The sequence below is a fragment of the Branchiostoma belcheri genome, unplaced genomic scaffold (genome assembly GCF_001625305.1).
Source record: "Branchiostoma belcheri isolate BF01 breed outbred unplaced genomic scaffold, Haploidv18h27 scaffold38, whole genome shotgun sequence".
NCBI classification, from domain to species: Eukaryota; Metazoa; Chordata; class Leptocardii; order Amphioxiformes; family Branchiostomatidae; genus Branchiostoma; species Branchiostoma belcheri.
Genome location: NW_017803998.1, coordinates 2,154,123 through 2,172,677, shown reverse-complemented (window position 1 = coordinate 2,172,677; position 18,555 = coordinate 2,154,123). Strand labels below are relative to the sequence as shown.

General features: G+C 40.6%; 2 protein-coding genes across 2 annotated transcripts; one reads left to right on the top strand and one right to left on the bottom strand.

Annotated features, from left to right (window-relative positions):
• Positions 1 to 226: 226 nt before the first annotated feature.
• On the top strand, positions 227 to 6,200 carry LOC109476560 (cyclin-C-like). Its single transcript, XM_019777545.1, has 9 exons — positions 227 to 290; positions 1,308 to 1,359; positions 1,926 to 1,981; positions 2,190 to 2,225; positions 3,573 to 3,664; positions 3,815 to 3,882; positions 4,508 to 4,587; positions 5,026 to 5,144; positions 5,899 to 6,200. Exons 1-9 carry the CDS (start codon positions 252 to 254, stop codon positions 5,948 to 5,950), a joined length of 594 nt encoding a protein of 197 aa, XP_019633104.1. The 5' UTR covers positions 227 to 251; the 3' UTR covers positions 5,951 to 6,200.
• A 1,903-nt stretch (positions 6,201 to 8,103) lies between these two features.
• LOC109476513 lies at positions 8,104 to 15,818 on the bottom strand. The gene is made up of 4 exons (XM_019777486.1): positions 15,719 to 15,818; positions 11,582 to 11,692; positions 10,889 to 11,112; positions 8,104 to 9,682 (listed from the first exon to the last, which is right to left on the bottom strand). The coding sequence occupies exons 1-4, from the start codon at positions 15,816 to 15,818 to the stop codon at positions 8,132 to 8,134; spliced, it is 1,986 nt and encodes a 661-aa protein (XP_019633045.1). The 3' UTR covers positions 8,104 to 8,131.
• Between the last annotated feature and the right edge of the window lie 2,737 nt (positions 15,819 to 18,555).

The window sequence follows — 18,555 nt, the reverse complement described above, 5'->3', positions numbered from 1 at the left end:
TTCTCCCATTGAATGTGTGAATCACACAGATAAGGAATCATTACTTTCTAAATGTATGTAACATATGCTAAATCTGTTGCCTTGCTAAGAAAGATTCTTTCGAATTTGATGTGTAATGATCATACAGCTAGTACATATTTATTGAGACTGTGCATATTTTCTTACAATTTACAATCAAATGTCATTCTAATGATATAACGTTACATCTGTATTGTCTCAGATACTCATTTAGGACAATAGACCCACTATTAATGGGGCCAACCTGTGTATTCCTGGCATCCAAAGTGGAGGTAAGACTTGCCATCTCATCAAGAAAATGCTCAATTAAATAATTACATTTCGTATATGTATCTGTAACCAGGGTTCTAGCTAGGATGTAATTTTAGCGTAGTGGTACTGGCCGCCTGTTGATGGGCTCTCCTTCTGTGGTGCGGAGCTTTTAAAAATTTGAGCTAAAAAAGGGGCCATTTGAGGGATACCCAAAGGTAAAAAATGTTATTTCTAAGGTATGTACAATGTATCCTTGATTGGTAATTTTCCACATTTGATCTGGCATTCTTGAACAAAGAAACAGTCACAATACCCCAATGCTGTATGTGTAGGGGGGGGGGGAATTTAGCGTAGGGTGTCAAAATTATAGCGTAGGGGGAGAAATATAGCGTAGGGGGCAAAATTTTAGCATAGGGGGCCCCTACGCTACTTTGTGCTAGCTAGAACCCTGGTAACTTTAAATTTGGGCTTAGTGGACTAACCATGCCATTCGATCACAGCCTTTGAAGACTTGCACAAGATTTAAAGATCCAATATGCACATACTGTACCTGTATTGTAATTCCAACAGTAGTACGAATGTAAAGGCATCAAAGAATATGTTATCAGCCTTGCCATTTATTTAGCTCATGCAAATACAAAATTGTACCAGTAATATTTCAAGTGGGGTCGTGTGGCGTAGCGGCAGAGTGCGCGACTCGGAACTGAGAGTCCCGGGTCCGAGTCCTGACATGCCACCGATCTTGTGCCCTTGGGAAAGGCACTTAACACGACTTTCCTCACTTAGCTCAGGTGTATATGAGTATTGTCCTGTCATGTATTTGTCCCCTGTGTTGGTGGCGGCATTAATAGTTGAAAAAAACTTGAGTGTGTCGTCACCACGTCTGGTGATTACATGTTGGAATTTAAAAAAAAAATTCAACTTGTATTGTTGACTTAGACAAAGTAAGTGGTTTTACTGAATTAAATGATACCTGGTCAATAACCTGTTTTTGTTGTTGCTGTTTAAATGAACTGTTTGCGTTTCCTACATTTCAGGAGTTTGGTGTCATATCAAACAGTAGACTTATAACAGCCTGTCAGACTGTCAGTAAGTGCCTTATGTTTTCCATGTTGATTTGCAGATTTTGGCAACACCTCACAGGGCTCGAAATTCATTTTTTTGGGAAGAGGTGCACTGGTGCATCCAACCTAAAAAATTAGGTGCACAAAATTTTTTGGGGGTGCACCATATAAAACTAAAACTAATTACAGATCTTACTGCTCCTCTTCTAAGCTTAAATCTGAAATGGGGGCTAACTTACAACAAATATTTTTATTATTTTTCTGACACTTGTATGCCAGAAATATCTTGCATACTGTGACACACTTGATATGTACAAAAATACCTACAAAAATATTTGGGTTCACTGGTGCACCCACAGAAAAAAATTGGATGCACAGCTCCAATTTTGGGTGCACCAAGGTACACATGCACCCGGTATTTCCAGCCCTGCATCAAATGCATTGCCTTCTAGCGCTAAATATTATTACCTGAATGTGTGTGTAACACACGTTTTTTATTAGTAGCACTTTCAGCATGGCTATGGTACACTCAACAACTCATCTTAAGATTATATTTTATGAAATGCTCTTTTTGTATGTCTTTAATTACAGTAAAGAACAAGTTCTCCTATGCCTTCAACCAGGAGTTTCCATACAGAATAAACCATGTAAGTTCTCAAACATGCATTACAGATGTAATTGTTTATTTTAGATGCAGTGATCATAATGAAGTAGAAATGATACATGTACATTGAATTTTTGCCTTGATTTGTTAAGAGTTAATGGATATCAAAGTATTTGTCTATTGCATGTACATTTTTTTATTTAATGATATTGTTTTTAAGCATAACTAAGGTATGATGAAATATTTTCCAGGTACTAGAATGTGAATTCTACCTATTAGAAATGATGGTGAGTCTTTTCACATTTTTATACACTAGAGAAAGAACGAGCAAGAGTTAGAGGGAGAAAGAGAGAACAGGCGAAGATGGATGGAAAAAAGGAAAAGCAAAGGGACAAATGTCCCTCACATTTCGACCAATCATGAGAGAGACTTGCAATTAGCAGTTCAACCAATGAAAGAAAGGCAATTAGCCTAGTTCAACCAATAAACAATGGCAATTACCTTAAGTTAGTTGAACCAATGAAAGAATGGCAATTAGCCTAGTTCAACCAATGAAAGAATGACAATTAACCTAGTTCAACCAATGAAAGAATGGTAATTATCTTAAGTTAGTTGAACCAATGAAAGAATGGCAATTAGCCTAGTTCAACCAATGAAAGAATGGCAATTAGCCTAGTTCAACCAATGAAAGAATGGCAATTAGCCTAGTTCAACCATTGAGAGAATGGCTGTTATTCTAGTCTACTTTTTTATTTTTATGGGTTCACCACACCACGAAGTGGTGGTGTAACCCATATTGCTTTTTCTGATGTTTCTTCTTCTTCTCCTCCTTCTCCTGCCATTTTTTAAATGGATTCAGCTTCTTCATTTTGGGGCCTAAGGACCTGAAATTTGGTATGGAGGTACAGTGGGCAAATACCCTTAGGCGTTTTTTTAATTTTTGTGATACAGGCTTTTAGAATGGTTTTATTTGAGTTTTTTGGCTGTATTATAGCAAATGTATTGCTGTGTCAGTGGGCAGTGTTAACCACATTTGGGCATGAGTCATCACAATGGAATGCATGGCATCAACCAATAGGCATGCAGCTTTCCTCTCTTCTTCTTGCTGATTGGCTGTTGGGATTTAACTTGATTAACACCTGCACAGAGCATTTCCACCTGCACAGAGCATTTCTTGCTGATTGGCTGTTGGGATTTAACTTGATTAACACCTGCACAGAGCATTTCCATACTGACAGTATGTCTTTATTCAAGTGTTTTGGTAGGTATTTCAAGTTTTTCTGCTCCAGCATTAGAATGCGGGGCATGTAACGTTTTTTTTTTTATTTTGAAAATCAACAGTTTGCATTATGCAATTAAAAATCCTAACGAATAAAGTAGGGAATAGCTATCCAACTGTTGTTTTAGTTGTATGTTACTTCATATTATAGTTATATCAATGTAAATCATTGTTTTCCCTTGTGTTTCTCATTCTTTCCCTGCCATGTCGTAAAATGTGGTGAACCCATCGCTGTATTTGCTCCAAAGCAAATATTGGCCTTTCTAGTTTATTTTGCATTACTGTGTTTTGATGGAGGTAGGTAGTAAAAATATATGATACTGGTCTATAAAGCCTTTGTTTTCCTTCTGAACAGGACTGCTGCTTGGTGGTGTACCACCCATACCGACCTCTGACCTCATATGTACAGGACATGGGACAGGAGGACACAGTCTTGCCTCTGGCATGGTGGGTAAAAAAAACAGTCAAATTCCTTCTCTTCATGACAGGCCTGCTGCTTGTACAATGTAACGCTACACTAGTAGCATGTACTAGCCCCGTACACCCTATGTACTAGTAAGCATAACCAATCTCATCATATTCTTCTGTTATCTCCAGGCGAATAGTGAATGACAGTTATCGGACAGATGTTTGTCTACTGTATCCTCCCTTCATGATCGCACTGGGTAAGTCTTCAATTACAGTCTTACTGTTAGTAACTATAACTGTAGCTAGCTGTATCATGACATTAGATGTTACATGGTTTAGGCATTAGCTTGTACTAGTACGAACACGAATTTCCTCACTCCACCCAGGTGTGAATGGGTACCTGACTTCGGTTGGGGAAAGTCATATTGAGGTCACCTTGTGGCGCCAAATGGCTGCTGTATAGACCCTTGCGACAGTTCCACAAAATTTGTGGAACAAATATGTGTATCATGTGTATCATTTGATTGTTATGATTTGTCTTGATTATCATGTAATACCCTGCATCAATTCAGCCGTATAAAGGCTGCGACTGCATGGGTACTGTTTGGACAATAAAAACCATTTATTATTATTATTATTATTATAAATTGGTGCTCTTTTTAAGTTCACTGTTAACAATAGGTTTAAGGTGGTGTCAGTGAATATGATTCTTGTCTGACTAGAAATTTGTCTTAAGATGAATTGCATTAAATGTTGTGATTAGCTTATTGTGTAACATGTCAGAAATTTGGTTGTGTTCGTATTGGAAGCTACATTCTGTCCAACCATTACCAAACATGTAAATTGAGGTGTTGAAATGTGACACTATGTTTCTCTCCACAGCTGCGCTGCACATGGCCTGTGTCATCCTTCAGAAAGATGCCAAACACTGGTTTGCAGAATTGTCAGTTGATATGGAAAAGGTGGGTGTCAGAATGTCTGTAGATGTTTTCATATACATGTACATGTATATTTTTTTTTTGATTTTGTGCCTTCAATTGTTTATGATCATTTTTCTTGTTTTCACTTCTGTGAAAAACTTCTGTGTGTTTGTCTGTTTCTGACTTACTTTGGTCAACATACTGTAAATGCAGTTATTTTTGCAGTGGTTGCGGAAGGAGGTAAAAGCATTTTTTGCTGTGGAAACAACTCTGTATTACATTTAAAGACATATATATTAAATGGGGTGCGATTGATTACATAGTGGAGATGTCACAATGAAAACTGTGAAAATAACCAAGAACATTTCAATATTTACAGTAACCCAAGAAGCAAAGGACAAATTGTGATGATATTTGGTATGTGGGTAGTTCTTGGTGCCAAGTGTATTCAGGATCTAATACAAGGAAACTTTCCCACAGATGTTAGAGATCACCCGAGTCATCCTGCGTCTGTATGATCTGTGGAAACAGTACGATGAAAGGAAGGAGATCCTCAGTCTGCTCAGTAAGATGCCCAAAGCTAGGGTCGCCCAGCCTGGGTAAGTACCGTAAATTCACTTATGGTCTCAGGGACTTTTATTTCGTGTTAGGCCACAGCAAGTGAATTTATGGATGACATCCTCCGCGGACTCCAAATCTAATGCGAGCGGGTGAAAAAAAACAAGACGGGCCAAAAAAAAATAAGGTTCCTGCATTGAATCAATCATGGTACAAATGGTTTTGATTCAGTGGGAACATCACATACACACAGCCAGCATCACGTATCACTGCATCAAAGTAAGAAACATTTAACATTGAATCAGAGTCTTTTCTTGTCTCCTCTCTTCATAGTTATCTGCCATCCACCTTCCAGCATGGCAACAGGCATCTTTGCCCATTTTCGGCATGTTGACCACTGTATGAAGGCAACAAAATTCTTTTTTTTTTTTCCAAAATCAGCCGAAAGTTAATGCGCGCGCTGATGTCATCCATAAAAATGAGTTACTATGGCCTTACAAGCAGAAAAGAGGTTTTTTTTTTACAGTGTTTGAGGTTTGTGGTTGAAACAATTACCTAGGCAGTGGAATTTGCAGTAGAGAGGACTCTGTGTGCATCCAACTAGGAGGGGTAGGCTAATGAGTGGACCCATCCAGTACCCCGGTAGCTGTCCATCACAATTAGCCTTTCAACCAATGATAGCATGGCAATTATCGGTTTGATCAATGGGAGAGTGGCTGCATTTCAAGTATTAAACTGTTCTTGCTGACTGTGTTGAATATCTTGCTATAACATATTTCTTGTATCTTCTCACAGGCAATCATCATCAGATGGAAAACAAGGCTCACAAGGGGGTTCTCAGAAGTAGTATTTGTGCATGGGGTTTCCTAATATTGAGTAATGTGATATTGCCCCAACCTTTAAGTATCCTTTTGACAAATATTTATAACTGAACACACAACAAAAAGTTAGCTACTATGGGGAGCTTTTGAAACACACTCTGTCTCTTTGTCAACCCGGTAAAGATCTCATCTTGGAGTTCTGTTGTCACGTGACTTGATGTGATTATCACATGACAAGAGACAGTCATATACAGGCTTCAGGTAGTCATGCCCCGTGTACTGATATTTTAGTTTCCCCTTTTAAATTCATTAAACTCAGTCATTACAGAAGGATTTTTTTGTAGCCAGTATACTCAAAAATGGTCAGTCAGAGTCTGTAACAATGTATTTTAGGTCAAGTTTGTACATAACAACTTTTATTAAATGTATGTTGTTGCTCTCAGGCATATCAACTATATATTGGGTCTTTGAATTTATGATCTAGAAAGGAAAAAGAAGATGGTTGTAATCTGTATGATCATTCTCTAAAACAATTGCAGCTTTTAGTTTTGGAACATACCAGTAGTCCAAAGCTCAAGGCAAAAACATCAAGGCATGTAGGTGCAGTACCACTTAATCCTGTCAGAGGGCAGTACTACATTGTAGTACATGTACTACAATGTACATACATGTAGTTTTCTTCAGTACATTGTCAGATACATGGTAATGCACCATAGGAGGCCATGGAGTAGGTGTGAATTGTTTTGCTGCTACCTTAATCATTCCATTTTTTTCAATATTAAAGAAGGGAGTTTTTATCTACAGTTATGTTGTTACTGTCTAGTCCAGTGGTACATTATGTGAACTCTGCCAAACATACGTAATAAAGTTGTTATTAATACTTTGGTAATCTTGACTTAAATAAAGCTGATATCAAGTGATTCAAGTCTTTCAGAGTTGTAATTTTCAGGTTGGACATTATTTTAAGGTATTTAAGTTATATAGAGTCTGAGTCTACAGCTTTTATAAATAGTTATAGGAGAGGGGTATTCTCTCTTGTGTGGTGGAATAATCTTTTGTTTTTACCTGCAAGTTTTTGTTTTCTGTATGACTATGTTTGCTTGTGTATAGTTAACTGCACATGCTAGACAACCAGGAACACTTACAGGAAGTTAGGTCAAAGGTCTCAGAAAGGAAATTGAAGGTTATGTGATTTCCTGTCTTCAATTTCCCACTACAATGCATTTCTGTTGCATGTGAAACTTTTACATTGACAACAACATTTCTTTACAGTATGATGCTAAACTTTATTCCAACACAGAGGCACATAGACATCAAATTTTCAATGACCACTGTCGCCTTTATGATAAAGCAACAGTGGTCATTGAAAATTTGATTTGTTTGAACCTTTGCATTGGAAAAAGGTTAAGCAACGTACTATGATTACTACCAACACAGAAGAACTTCCATGAAGACACTTCTTCGCATGAAGACTATTTATTTCTAGGTTTACATACAATGTACATAATGCCAGACTCTTACTTAGATCCAAGTCCAACAACATGATTGTATTGAATAAAATAGAAATATACTAATCTATACATTGTGCAACTTTCAGTATACCCACAAAATAGCCTGTCAAAGACAGATCATATATTAGGCATTTGTCTAATTATCTATTTTATCAATAATCTATTTTCTCAATGCTTGCATTAAGTATCTTTCACATTGCCAGCTGTGAGCATTAGACATGTAGCAATTGATGCAGTTATTGTGCTTCAGTTTACATGGTTGTATGTCAACTTTGGTATGTTTTTCAGAGTTTTGCTCTGAACCAAGAGGTCCTGGGTTCAATTCCCATACATGCCTGATGTTTGCTCAACCGTACAATAGATGTGGAATGTCTCACACTGGACATCCATTGTGTAAAGAGTGTCCTAACATTGATTTGGTGTTGCCAATGTGCCAAGAACTGCATATCTGCCTCTGACAGTGATATTTCTTTCTTTTAGGTCGCTACACTTGTATGTACTGTGAGTTTTGCATCTTGTTTGGACATCCATCATTTTTTCATAGCGCGTTGAACATTAGTTTTTGAATCCTTCACTACATTGTAGTCTCTTCTTCACTGAAATTTTAAATTCCAAAGCTTTGTGAAGTCTGTTCCTACCTTGGTATGGATGAGATCAAATGTCCAGTTCCGTATCATGTACCAAATTTCTCTGTGATCAGCTGTAGTACATTTCTCTATTTCCGTGTACGTATTCCCCACTGTCCCCCAATAACCGTCTAATGTTCCTTCCATACGACCGTGTTGGTCCTCTGTGCCCGGGGTCCATGCTTTCGCAGCAGTGCACAAACACGTCCTTACAACTCTGCCTCACTTGGTCGGTTAACCGGGCTCCCTGGGTGTAGCCGTCTGCCTCCAGTTGACAGGACTTTGGATGGGCGGTCTCTACTACTGCTTTTCCCTTCAGGCAACACAGTCGTAATGTACGCCTGTGTTTTGACAGTACTACTAACGTGTCCATGCCTATATCGTCCCAGCTAAGTTTGCTTTGTGCTCGGTGTGTTGGTGCACTCTGGATTGACGGTGACATCTGCGCTTCAGTGACGGATCGCAAGGGGGCGGTAGTCGGACCTGCCAGTTGCCCGGTGTTTTGTATTTCAGTGACAGATTGAATCCTATCGTCGTGTATTTCAAAGTTCCTTAGCGCTGCTGAGCTTGTTTCTGACTGACTGGTTTCTTGCTCTCCCAGCGTAAGATATGTTGTAGTTGATTGTGAAACGTTTGTTACGTGGGTTTGCAGTAAAATTCTCTCTATGATGGATTCAATGTCATTGCTTAGACTTTGAACACCATCGGTTGTCTGGTTTGGGAACGCCGCAGCTGACTTCAGGGTTTTCTTTGGATGGATACTTGGATAGAACAGTGCATCGAGGTCTAGATTTTGAGCCTGTCTCGTAGAGCAACACTCCGTATACTTGCTGGAACATTGCAGTTGTCTGTCGGTGGAATTTCCTAGCGGTAGCCGGGCGTACTCCATGGCGTTCTGCGCGCAGTCTGTTTCGGGAGACAGTCCCTGGACCCAGCCTTGTCTACAGCAATGCTGCGTCAGCTGCAGGTCTTCGAGACTGGCCAAGTCCACTTCTTGTGGCGGGGGACTACTGCCTCCAACATGTTCTCGCAGCGCCTCGCAACATCGAGAGAACTCAAGCTTGCACCCCGTTGCCTCGTTGGTAGATTCCAGGTCATCTGCAGCCGTTTGGTTGATGTAACTCTCCCCTTCATCTAGACAGCTCTTGTCAGGGTCATAGGCAGTTCTAAGTCCGTTGAGACAGCAAGCTTGCTGGATTGTTATGTCTTTCATAGCAGCTGTGGATGAGCTGTCTCCCGTTGGCGAATCAGATATCGTCGTTTCAGATTGCTGTCCAGTGCTGTCGTATAGAGGTTCTGTGGGTTCAACTTCTGATCCTGCGTGGCTGCTACTTTCAACGGAATAGCCCATGTCTCTCCGTTTTTCTTTGCAACAGAAGGCAAATTCCTCCACACAGACTGCTCGGAGGTGCATCAGTTCGGCGATGTTGCTGGATACAAACTTTCTGGACGCCTCGTCGCAATTTAGATCGTGGGGTTTGGCTCCGAAACGACTGCCAGACCGGCAACACCCCTTTGATATCAGTCGCCACTTCAGCGAGCGGTCGTCCTCGGTTGTTGTTGTCAGATCCGTCCGCGATGAGGGTGACTCTCGCCGATTTCTGACCAAAATGTTCAGTAGCTGTTTCTTCCTGAAACGTGGTTGTATCTTCCAGTTACCCACGGGATGCCCTCCGTCGGTGCTTTGGAACTTCTCTTTGATTAAAAAGTCCAAGAGTTGAGATTTTGCCGTTGTAACACTCTCCGTGTTCTTTTGAACTTGATATACATGCATGCCCTTCTTTTCACCGCTATAGCTATTTTGGTTTCTTAAAGAAAAGGCTGCTATAGGTCTGGTCACCGAAGATGAAATCGGTTTCTTCCTCAGAGATGTCTGTAAGGCGTTGATAGTTGTTTGGGGTAATTTGCTTGTGTTTGGTCCTGGATGTTTTGGTTGCTTTGAAGAGGCACACAGTTGTACAGTCAGTGGGCCATCGTTTTGGTAAAGGAACTTTTTCTCATCGACGACAGCCGCTCTGCAGGAAAAAAACAACGAAGCAATATTAGATTGAATTGTTACCTCCGTGTACAGAGTATTTGTTTCCAATGTGTTTAGTTACTTGTTAGTGTACCAGTGGCTATTTGAATACGACAAATGAGTCAAATGAAGTTAGGGCGTGACCACATATTGACAGGAAGGTCAAATTGGACCATGGAGGCCAAAATTGTCTGCCTGCACGCATGCTTGTAGAAAACGAGGATCGTATGTGCACTACAATGGAATATGCACAGGATCAGTAAGAACTTTATTTATTTATTTATAAAATTCTTTATAAACTTCACAACAATGAGTAAAACAAGAAATGTATAACAACTCTAAAGCAAAGGTATGAAATCTTTGACATCTTGTTGAGTAAGGCCATGTTGATTTGATTATATGGATGACATCCGCGCGCGCATGAATTTTCGGCCGTTTCCAAAAAAAAAAGTTTTCAACCATACTGTAAATCGTACAAAACAGTTGCAAAATGAGCAAAAATATACCATGAGTTACAAAAAAAATTAATAAAAACTATACCAATGTCGTAGAATGCCAAAATCAAACGAAAAAAAGACGACATTGTAAAGAAATGAACTTGAAGACTAGATTATTCGCCAAACCATATTCTGTGCCATTTGCTCAACCCTCATGACCACGTAGGTTTCATAATGAAAAGAACTTTTTTTTTGCAAAACTTTTTTTTTATTTGCACGCGCGCATCAGATTTGGGGCTCCCGGAGGATGTCATCCATATAATCAAATCAACATGGCCTAAAGAAAAAAAAAAAGATGAAAAGAAAACAGTACCAACCTGATCGTCACGCACTCTCCGTCCAGAAGACGCTCGCCCGGTGCTACCCAGGTAAAGGACGCCGTGCTCTTGGTGCGGCTGTCTGTGTTGGCCACCGTGGAGAGCTCGAGACATGTCCCGGCACGCAGCGCTGTGTCACCCGGGAGGGGTCGCAGTCGCCCGCAGCTGGCCACCACCACGACCCGGTGGAACTGGGAGCCGTACTGCCCTGACACCGACACTGCAGGATAAACATGACTACAACAATAAATACAACACTGTCCCGAGAAGTACGTTGTATTTTGGGGTCTTAATGACATTCGCTATGTACATTGTGTAGAAGCTGTACTTTTCGTGGGCTTACAAGGCAGAGGAACTACGATGAATTGAATGATTGAACTTTATTGCTCGACAGTTGTACCCATATTTGACATTGACCTTTGTCTTCCTACGACCTACCAACATACCAAATATCATCACAATCCATAAAGGCGTCCTGAAGTTGCTGACTACAATGTGCGGAAACACACACAGACACACACAGACACACACAGACACACACACACACACACACACACACACACACACACACACACACACGCACACACACACACACACACACACACACACACAGGCAGGCAGATAGACACACACACCAAAAACAATACCCCCATTTTTCATGGAGGAAGAAATAGAACCAGTAGACTCACCGTCGTACCGCCCGTCTGCTTGTATCGGACCCGAGTCGTGATCACGCACGGTGAGGACGTATTTCAGCCGGCCGCTGCCATCTGGGACCGGACTCGGGGGTTTCTCCAGACCTACAAACACGGCAGGGGTAAGAGTTAGTTTGCGGTCCGACGTCGCAACTAGTACTTATTGGTCGCCACGATTAAGATGAAATGTCAAAACAGAATTTTAAACATGTTTCAATTCATGGGGCTAAGCAAATATTAACCATCAAATTTTCTACCAATCGTTTTGGAAAGTCTTTTATACCATATTCCATCACTGGATGGAGCAACCTGAATTTAGAAATCCGTACTCTTTCGTATCCAAAATTTCGTTCAAATCTTTTCAAATTGGTACGTCCTGTAAAGTTAAACTATTTTAGCTTTGGTTCTCGTTATTCCTGTATTCTCATTACCCGACTTCGTCTGGGCACCTGCAGCTTGAATCACAGTCTTTATACCCGGGGTCTTGTCACAAGTCCATCCTGTAGCTGCGGGTGTCCATATGAAACGATTGCTCATTATTTATTGCACTGCCCTATATACACCTACCAGCGCTTAGTCCTTTTTGGCAAGCTTTCAAGCATACTTGGTAATATTGTTGATTTAAACACTCTTTCTGATAATTCCATACAATATTTAGTTCTTCGCGGTAGTTTCCTTTGTTCGTATGACACCAACTGCAAAATAATGTTAGCCGTACAAAATTATATATTAGAAACAAAAAGATTCTAACTGTATGTGTTTTCTGGGATGGGAGGATTGTTACTCACGCGATGTCTCATGTATTTTTAAATGTCTTGTAAAATATTTTTCTTTCATTGTAAAAGTGGCTGCGAGAATATAAGTTGTACCTAACTTGAGTTCGCAGTCACTTAGTCCATGTATTTTCATTTGTAATTCTCATTGAGCTTCTGAATAAAAAAAAAATATTAACAATATTAGAATATGCCTTCTCAAATCCTGGCCTTCACAATTAGCTTTAATAACCTCCAGTTAAGCCAACAGGTGGTCATCTGACAGTCTCACAGCGCCACCTAGCAATATTAATCAGAACTAGAGTTCCCCAATCTCATACCTTCGCCAAATGATGTTAATCTTTATGACTGACAAATTATAGATTAGATTTCCCCCCCCCTGATTTAACAAATAGGAACCTAATTTTCATGAATTATATCATTTTATCATAATCTCAACCAAAAGACAGTCTTATATTAACAAACAATGCATTCTAGCATTTCCTAATAAATTATGCAAATGAGGTCCTGATTTGAATAAATTATGTTTAATGATGTTCACCTCAACTTAACTTTCAAATACCACAAGTATGAAATTCCAGGCAGTTATCATTACATGATTATAAAATTTTCTCATTACTTATGCAAATTAAGTCATTATTAACATAATAAATATCTTTCTGTGTTTCTCTCGTTGTCAATTACCAATGTCACAAGCTTCAATTGTCCTATCATAGAATGCAGCTGATTTATAGAATTTCCCCATAAATTATGCAAATTACATCCATATTTGCATAATTGTCACATAATTATATTAAGCATCACGTAAACTACCTACATACCAAAAATCATGACGATCCGTCAACCGGTTCTTGAATTATCCCCTTTTGAATATTTTCAAGAATATATCCCTGCAGTTCCAGAGCAAGCCGCTAGGGGGCCCAAACTCATGTCACTTCTTCCCCAGCACAAGAGCTACCTACCATCCAAATTTCATCACCATAGCATGTCTAGATCATGAGATATCAAAACCGGAAGTTCAGCTGCAGTACCATAACAAGCCGCTAGGGGGTCCAAAATCTAATCATTTTGAGGTCTTATCAATACCTACCCACCTACCAAGTATCAAGACAATCCATCAAGGCCTTCTCAAGTTATCGTGTTTACAGACAGACACACACACACACACACACACACACACACATACACGAACGCCTCTGAAAACATAACCTTCTTGGCGAAGGTAACTAGTACTGCAACACGTACCTCAGATACACGTACAGTATACAAGGTACAGTGCTTGCACCTCGTACGTATCTGACGGTCAACAACCCTAGACCACCTTGTCACATGTGTCAGGTTGATAGGATACTTTCGCTACACAAGTTACGTATGAATAACAGTTTTCAGCTAAGAAGTTTACTTCGAGTTTACTTCGAGTCAGTTCCCTGTATCGGCTCGGTTGGCTAATATTGCGTGACTTAATTGCGACTGGCATATACAGGTCTATAAATACCTGTGGGAGGCCAGGGTGACCGGTGCCGCGTCAAGGATCAACGGAAAACTAATTTTTACCGAAACCCGAGCACAAAGAGCCACGGTTCATGACGTCATACGAAGTTGAAAGACGTGTGCAGAGACTACAGTTTCAAGTCGTGGGGGAATAAACCGTACTTCCCAGAGTTTTCTTGTTTCTTTCCTGTCCCATTCACGAAGCAATTCTATTAATAATGCGTGAGGCCACAGCAAGTAAATTGTATGTATGACATCCTCCACAGACTCCAAATCTAATGCCATAGGGCGAAAAGAAACAAGGCGGGCAAAATAAAACAAGATTCCTACATTTTGAAATCTTGACATTATAAACCTTAAACAAAAAAAATTACACCTATACTGTGCTAAGTTTACAGCCAATAGTTACAACACCGGTACCCATTTGTCACTCAAAACAACTTTGAAAAATAGAAGTTTCCAATCGTTGACGTTGTACAAATGGTTTTGATTCAGTGGAAACATTACAATGTAAAAGGAATAAAACACAGTTCAGTGAGGAAAGTCGTGTAAAGTGCAATTTCCAAGGGCAAGAGATCAGTGGCATGTCAAGACTCGAACCCCGGACCTCGTGGTTCAGAGTCGAGCACTCGAGGATTCAGACAATACTGCGACAGGTGGTCGCGAGGTTGGGGGGAGGTTGTCCCGAAAAAGTCGAAACCAATCAAATTCATTCGACAGCGCTGCAAACTGTCAAACCCAAATCTTGACGTGAACGTCTAAATCTGGTCAATTTGGGACACAAAGTAAAAATATATTAACTAAAAACATCCATGAAAAGGCCTCGATATTCTAGCATCTACCAGGCTTCAGAAGCAGTTGAAAAGAGTAGAAATTCTCCAAGTAGACATATACTATGCCAGCACAGTTTCTACGCTTTCCAGCCGCTCCTGGAGTCTGGTAGAAGCTACATGCATCTATATCTCCCCTTCACTACCGATTATTCTCTTAGCAAGGTCCATATAACCTGGAGTCCAGCCTTGTTAGCTTTTCTCCGCTCCCCAAGATCCGTTACCCGCTTTTTTGTTGGCAGGGTAGCGGATCTTGGGGAGCGGAATAAAGCTAACAAGGCTGGACTCCAGGCTAAAGCCGCATCGCCCGAGGCCCAAGTTGCAATAGAAGGCGATCACTGGACGACTATTGAGCGACAAAAACTGGATTTGTCAAAAAGTTGATACTAGTATTGGAAGATGATGGACGATGTAAAGGTATGATCCAAAAGACAACAAAAAACACAAAACGTAAAAGCAAATTCGGAAAAGTGATTTAAACAGTCGCACAAAGCTCAGCCCAAACATTCACGGAGATGTACTATTAACTATATAAAGGGCTTTCATGCGGCGTTATACTCGTACAAAGGAAATCCATGCATGGGGTAGAATTAGAAGTCCCATAAGTTGACCCACGCTTTGCTAGGAATATGACACATCCACATGGCGTTTTCAACCTGCTTCAACCTGACATTGAAATCGTAGAAAGAACACTGCGGTGCCGGCGTTTTTCAAGAGTTCACGCTGAGGGTGGCCAGGGGTCTTGTTTGCAATTTACCTACGTTGTTGGTAAAGGGCCTTGGAATATTTTTATTTCGTTTTACAGTAATCCTCAATTTCCACGAATTCTGTTTGCGATCGAAATATCGATTTTTAATCTCAATATTCTTCTATTGTATAACTATAAACCCCATTAGAAATGACTTTGCATGCAATTGATTGAGCGTCTACTTGTACATGTGTACTGGAAGAAATCTAGAGAGGACATTTGATGAGCGTCTGTGTGTTTCTTTCTGAAATGCGAAAGAAAAATGTATCTTAAAAGGGACATCACTTACCGCTGTGCCCTGCAAGACATGCCAACAAAGGATCTTCCAGCGGCAGACACTTCGCAAAGGAAAGAAGGAGGAAGGAGGAAACCACAGCTAAAGACCACATGACTGCGACAGTTCACTTCCTCAAGTAGTCCTGTTTTCTTCAAGTCGAGACTGCTAAAGTTACAGATGCACGCGCTATTTATACTTTCTTGACAGAAAGTCATTTTTGATGACCGTTATTTTAAAAGAGAAATATGTGGCAGCTGGTATTTAGGCTCCGCCCACTCTATGGGACTGTAAGACCTTGTTCTATAAATATTCCAATATTGCGTAAGTGCGAAGTAAGAATGTCATTCTTCATTAATATCGAGGAAGGTAACGTAAGTTGGGGTTGAGGCGTTTCTTTTTCTCTACTCTTCCTTCGTTCGTTCTTCCTTTCTTTTATTCTTTCGCATTTCTTATTATTTCCTTTCCTTCGGAAGTCTTATTATTGCCTAGAACCAGTTATGTCTTTTATAGCGTTTGTAGCATTGGTTATTTGTAGTTTAGCAGCGCATATCTCAAAAAGCTACCAGTGGATTGTTCTGAAACTTGGTGTGCGCTTTGGTCTTGACTGTAGGTCTTGACCAATCAAAGAAATGATGGCGTGTTTGGATCCTGGCGGCTTTCTTTGGTACTGCAGCAGGACGAAGGCCACAGCATGGATGACATCCTCTGCAGACTCCAAATCTAATGCGATAGGGCGAAAAAAACAAGGCGGGCCAAAAAAAAAAGTTTCGTACATTTTCAAATCTTGACATCATAAATCTTGTTAAACACTAAATGATACCTACATTGTGCTTAGTGTGCTGCCAATTATTACAACATTCATTTCTCACTGAAACAACTTTTCAATCATTGTACAGATGGTCTTGACTCAGTGGGAACTTCACATATTCACAGCCACCATCATATGTAATGTAATGTAATCATATGAAATACCACGTACATCACTGCATCAAACTAAAAGACAAAACAATAAATCAGAGCCTTGTTTTGTCTCCTCTCTTGATATTTATCTGCCATCCACGTTCCGGCATGGCAACAGACATCCTTGCACATTTTTGACATGTTGACCACTTTCAGAGGGCAACAAAATCTCTTGTTTTTACCCCTCCAAAACCAGGCGAAAATTATTGCGCGCGCTGATGCCATCCATAAAAATGACTTGCTGTGGCCTAAATTGAGGAAATATACAGTTATCCTGAAATGACCCTGGGTGACATATGCCCGAGGCGGGGGTATTGTTGAAATTGACTGTCGTGACTTCATCTGTGACAGGGGGTCAAGTTCTGACGTCAGTCCAAGTGCACCTGTGGACCGGCCGGAAACTGTGACATAAGCAAAAAACTGTGCGGACGTTTTTCATTTTATTGAAATTGCAACAATACAATACACACGGAGCAGAGGCAGCTGTTGCTGGTGTTGTGTCCCGCACATAGAAACGAATACTGGACAGACAATACTCATTTTTATTTGAGTCTAGTGGGGGAAAGTCGCGTAAAGTGCCTTTCCCAAGGGCACAAGATCGGTGGCATGTCAGGACTCGAACCCGGGACCTCTTGATTCCGAGTCGCGCACGCTGCCATTGCGCCACACGACCCCACACGACGCGGACGTTCACAAGGCGACTGTTGCATCCAGAACTACGCTTTACTTGTGGACATGCGAGAATGTCCAGACTGGACTGCAAACTATGCATGCAAAATAACTAATAGTAATAAACTAGGACACACACACACACACACACACACACACACACACACACACACACACACACACACACACACACACACACACACACACACACACACACACACACACACACAGTCAGTCACTCACTCACTCCCTCACTCACTCACTCACTCACTCACTCACTCACTCACACACTCACTCACTCACTCACTCACTCACACACACACACACACACGCGCGCGCGCGCGCGTGCACAAAGACACTGACCATACACACACACACACGTAAACACACACATGCGCGTGTACACACACACACTGACACACACACACACACACACACACACACACACACACACATGCGCGCGTACACATACACAGTATCTGCACAAATGCCACGCACGCATACACTCGTAACTTTTGGGACAGCCGAAAAAACTTTGAACCCATTTACAAACGTTCTCGAGTTACCGGCAGTACAACGACCTTCATGTTGAAGGAAATAACCCGAAAGCTTAAGGGTGTGTGAATTCGTATACTAGTAAATGAATGAATGAATGAATGAATGAATGAATGGATGAATGGATGGATGGATACTTGATACTGATTGTAGACTGCGTTGTGTATAGACGTCCAACCCATATAACGTTACACGTTTGAAATATTCTAATTAGCGAGAATTGAGGATAAAGGTTTCTCAGAAAATTAAAGGGCAAGTGAGGACAGAAGAACACGCGCCAAAACTGGAAGGATAAACGTACAGTCTTGCGTCAGTGCCTGGACCACAACTGTAAAACAAAGCAAAGTGATCACCCTTTTTTATGGGAGAAACAAAAGAAGTTGACACTTGGATTGAAACAATAGAGTTTGCTGGCATTGTCTCCTTAAATACCTGAATCTAGTTCAAGTGCGTGACGTGATTCAAAACCACAACTGTATAATGAAATTACCAGCAACATCAACTAAGGTGTGCTTTAGCAAAGTTATCACCCTTTTTTATGGGAGAAACAAAAGAAGTTGAAAATTTGGCTGACACAATAGCGTTTGCTGACATTGTCTCTCCCCCGAATGCCTGGATCTAGTTCAAGTCCGGAAGTCCAAAAATAGAATGGAATTCGGGACGTT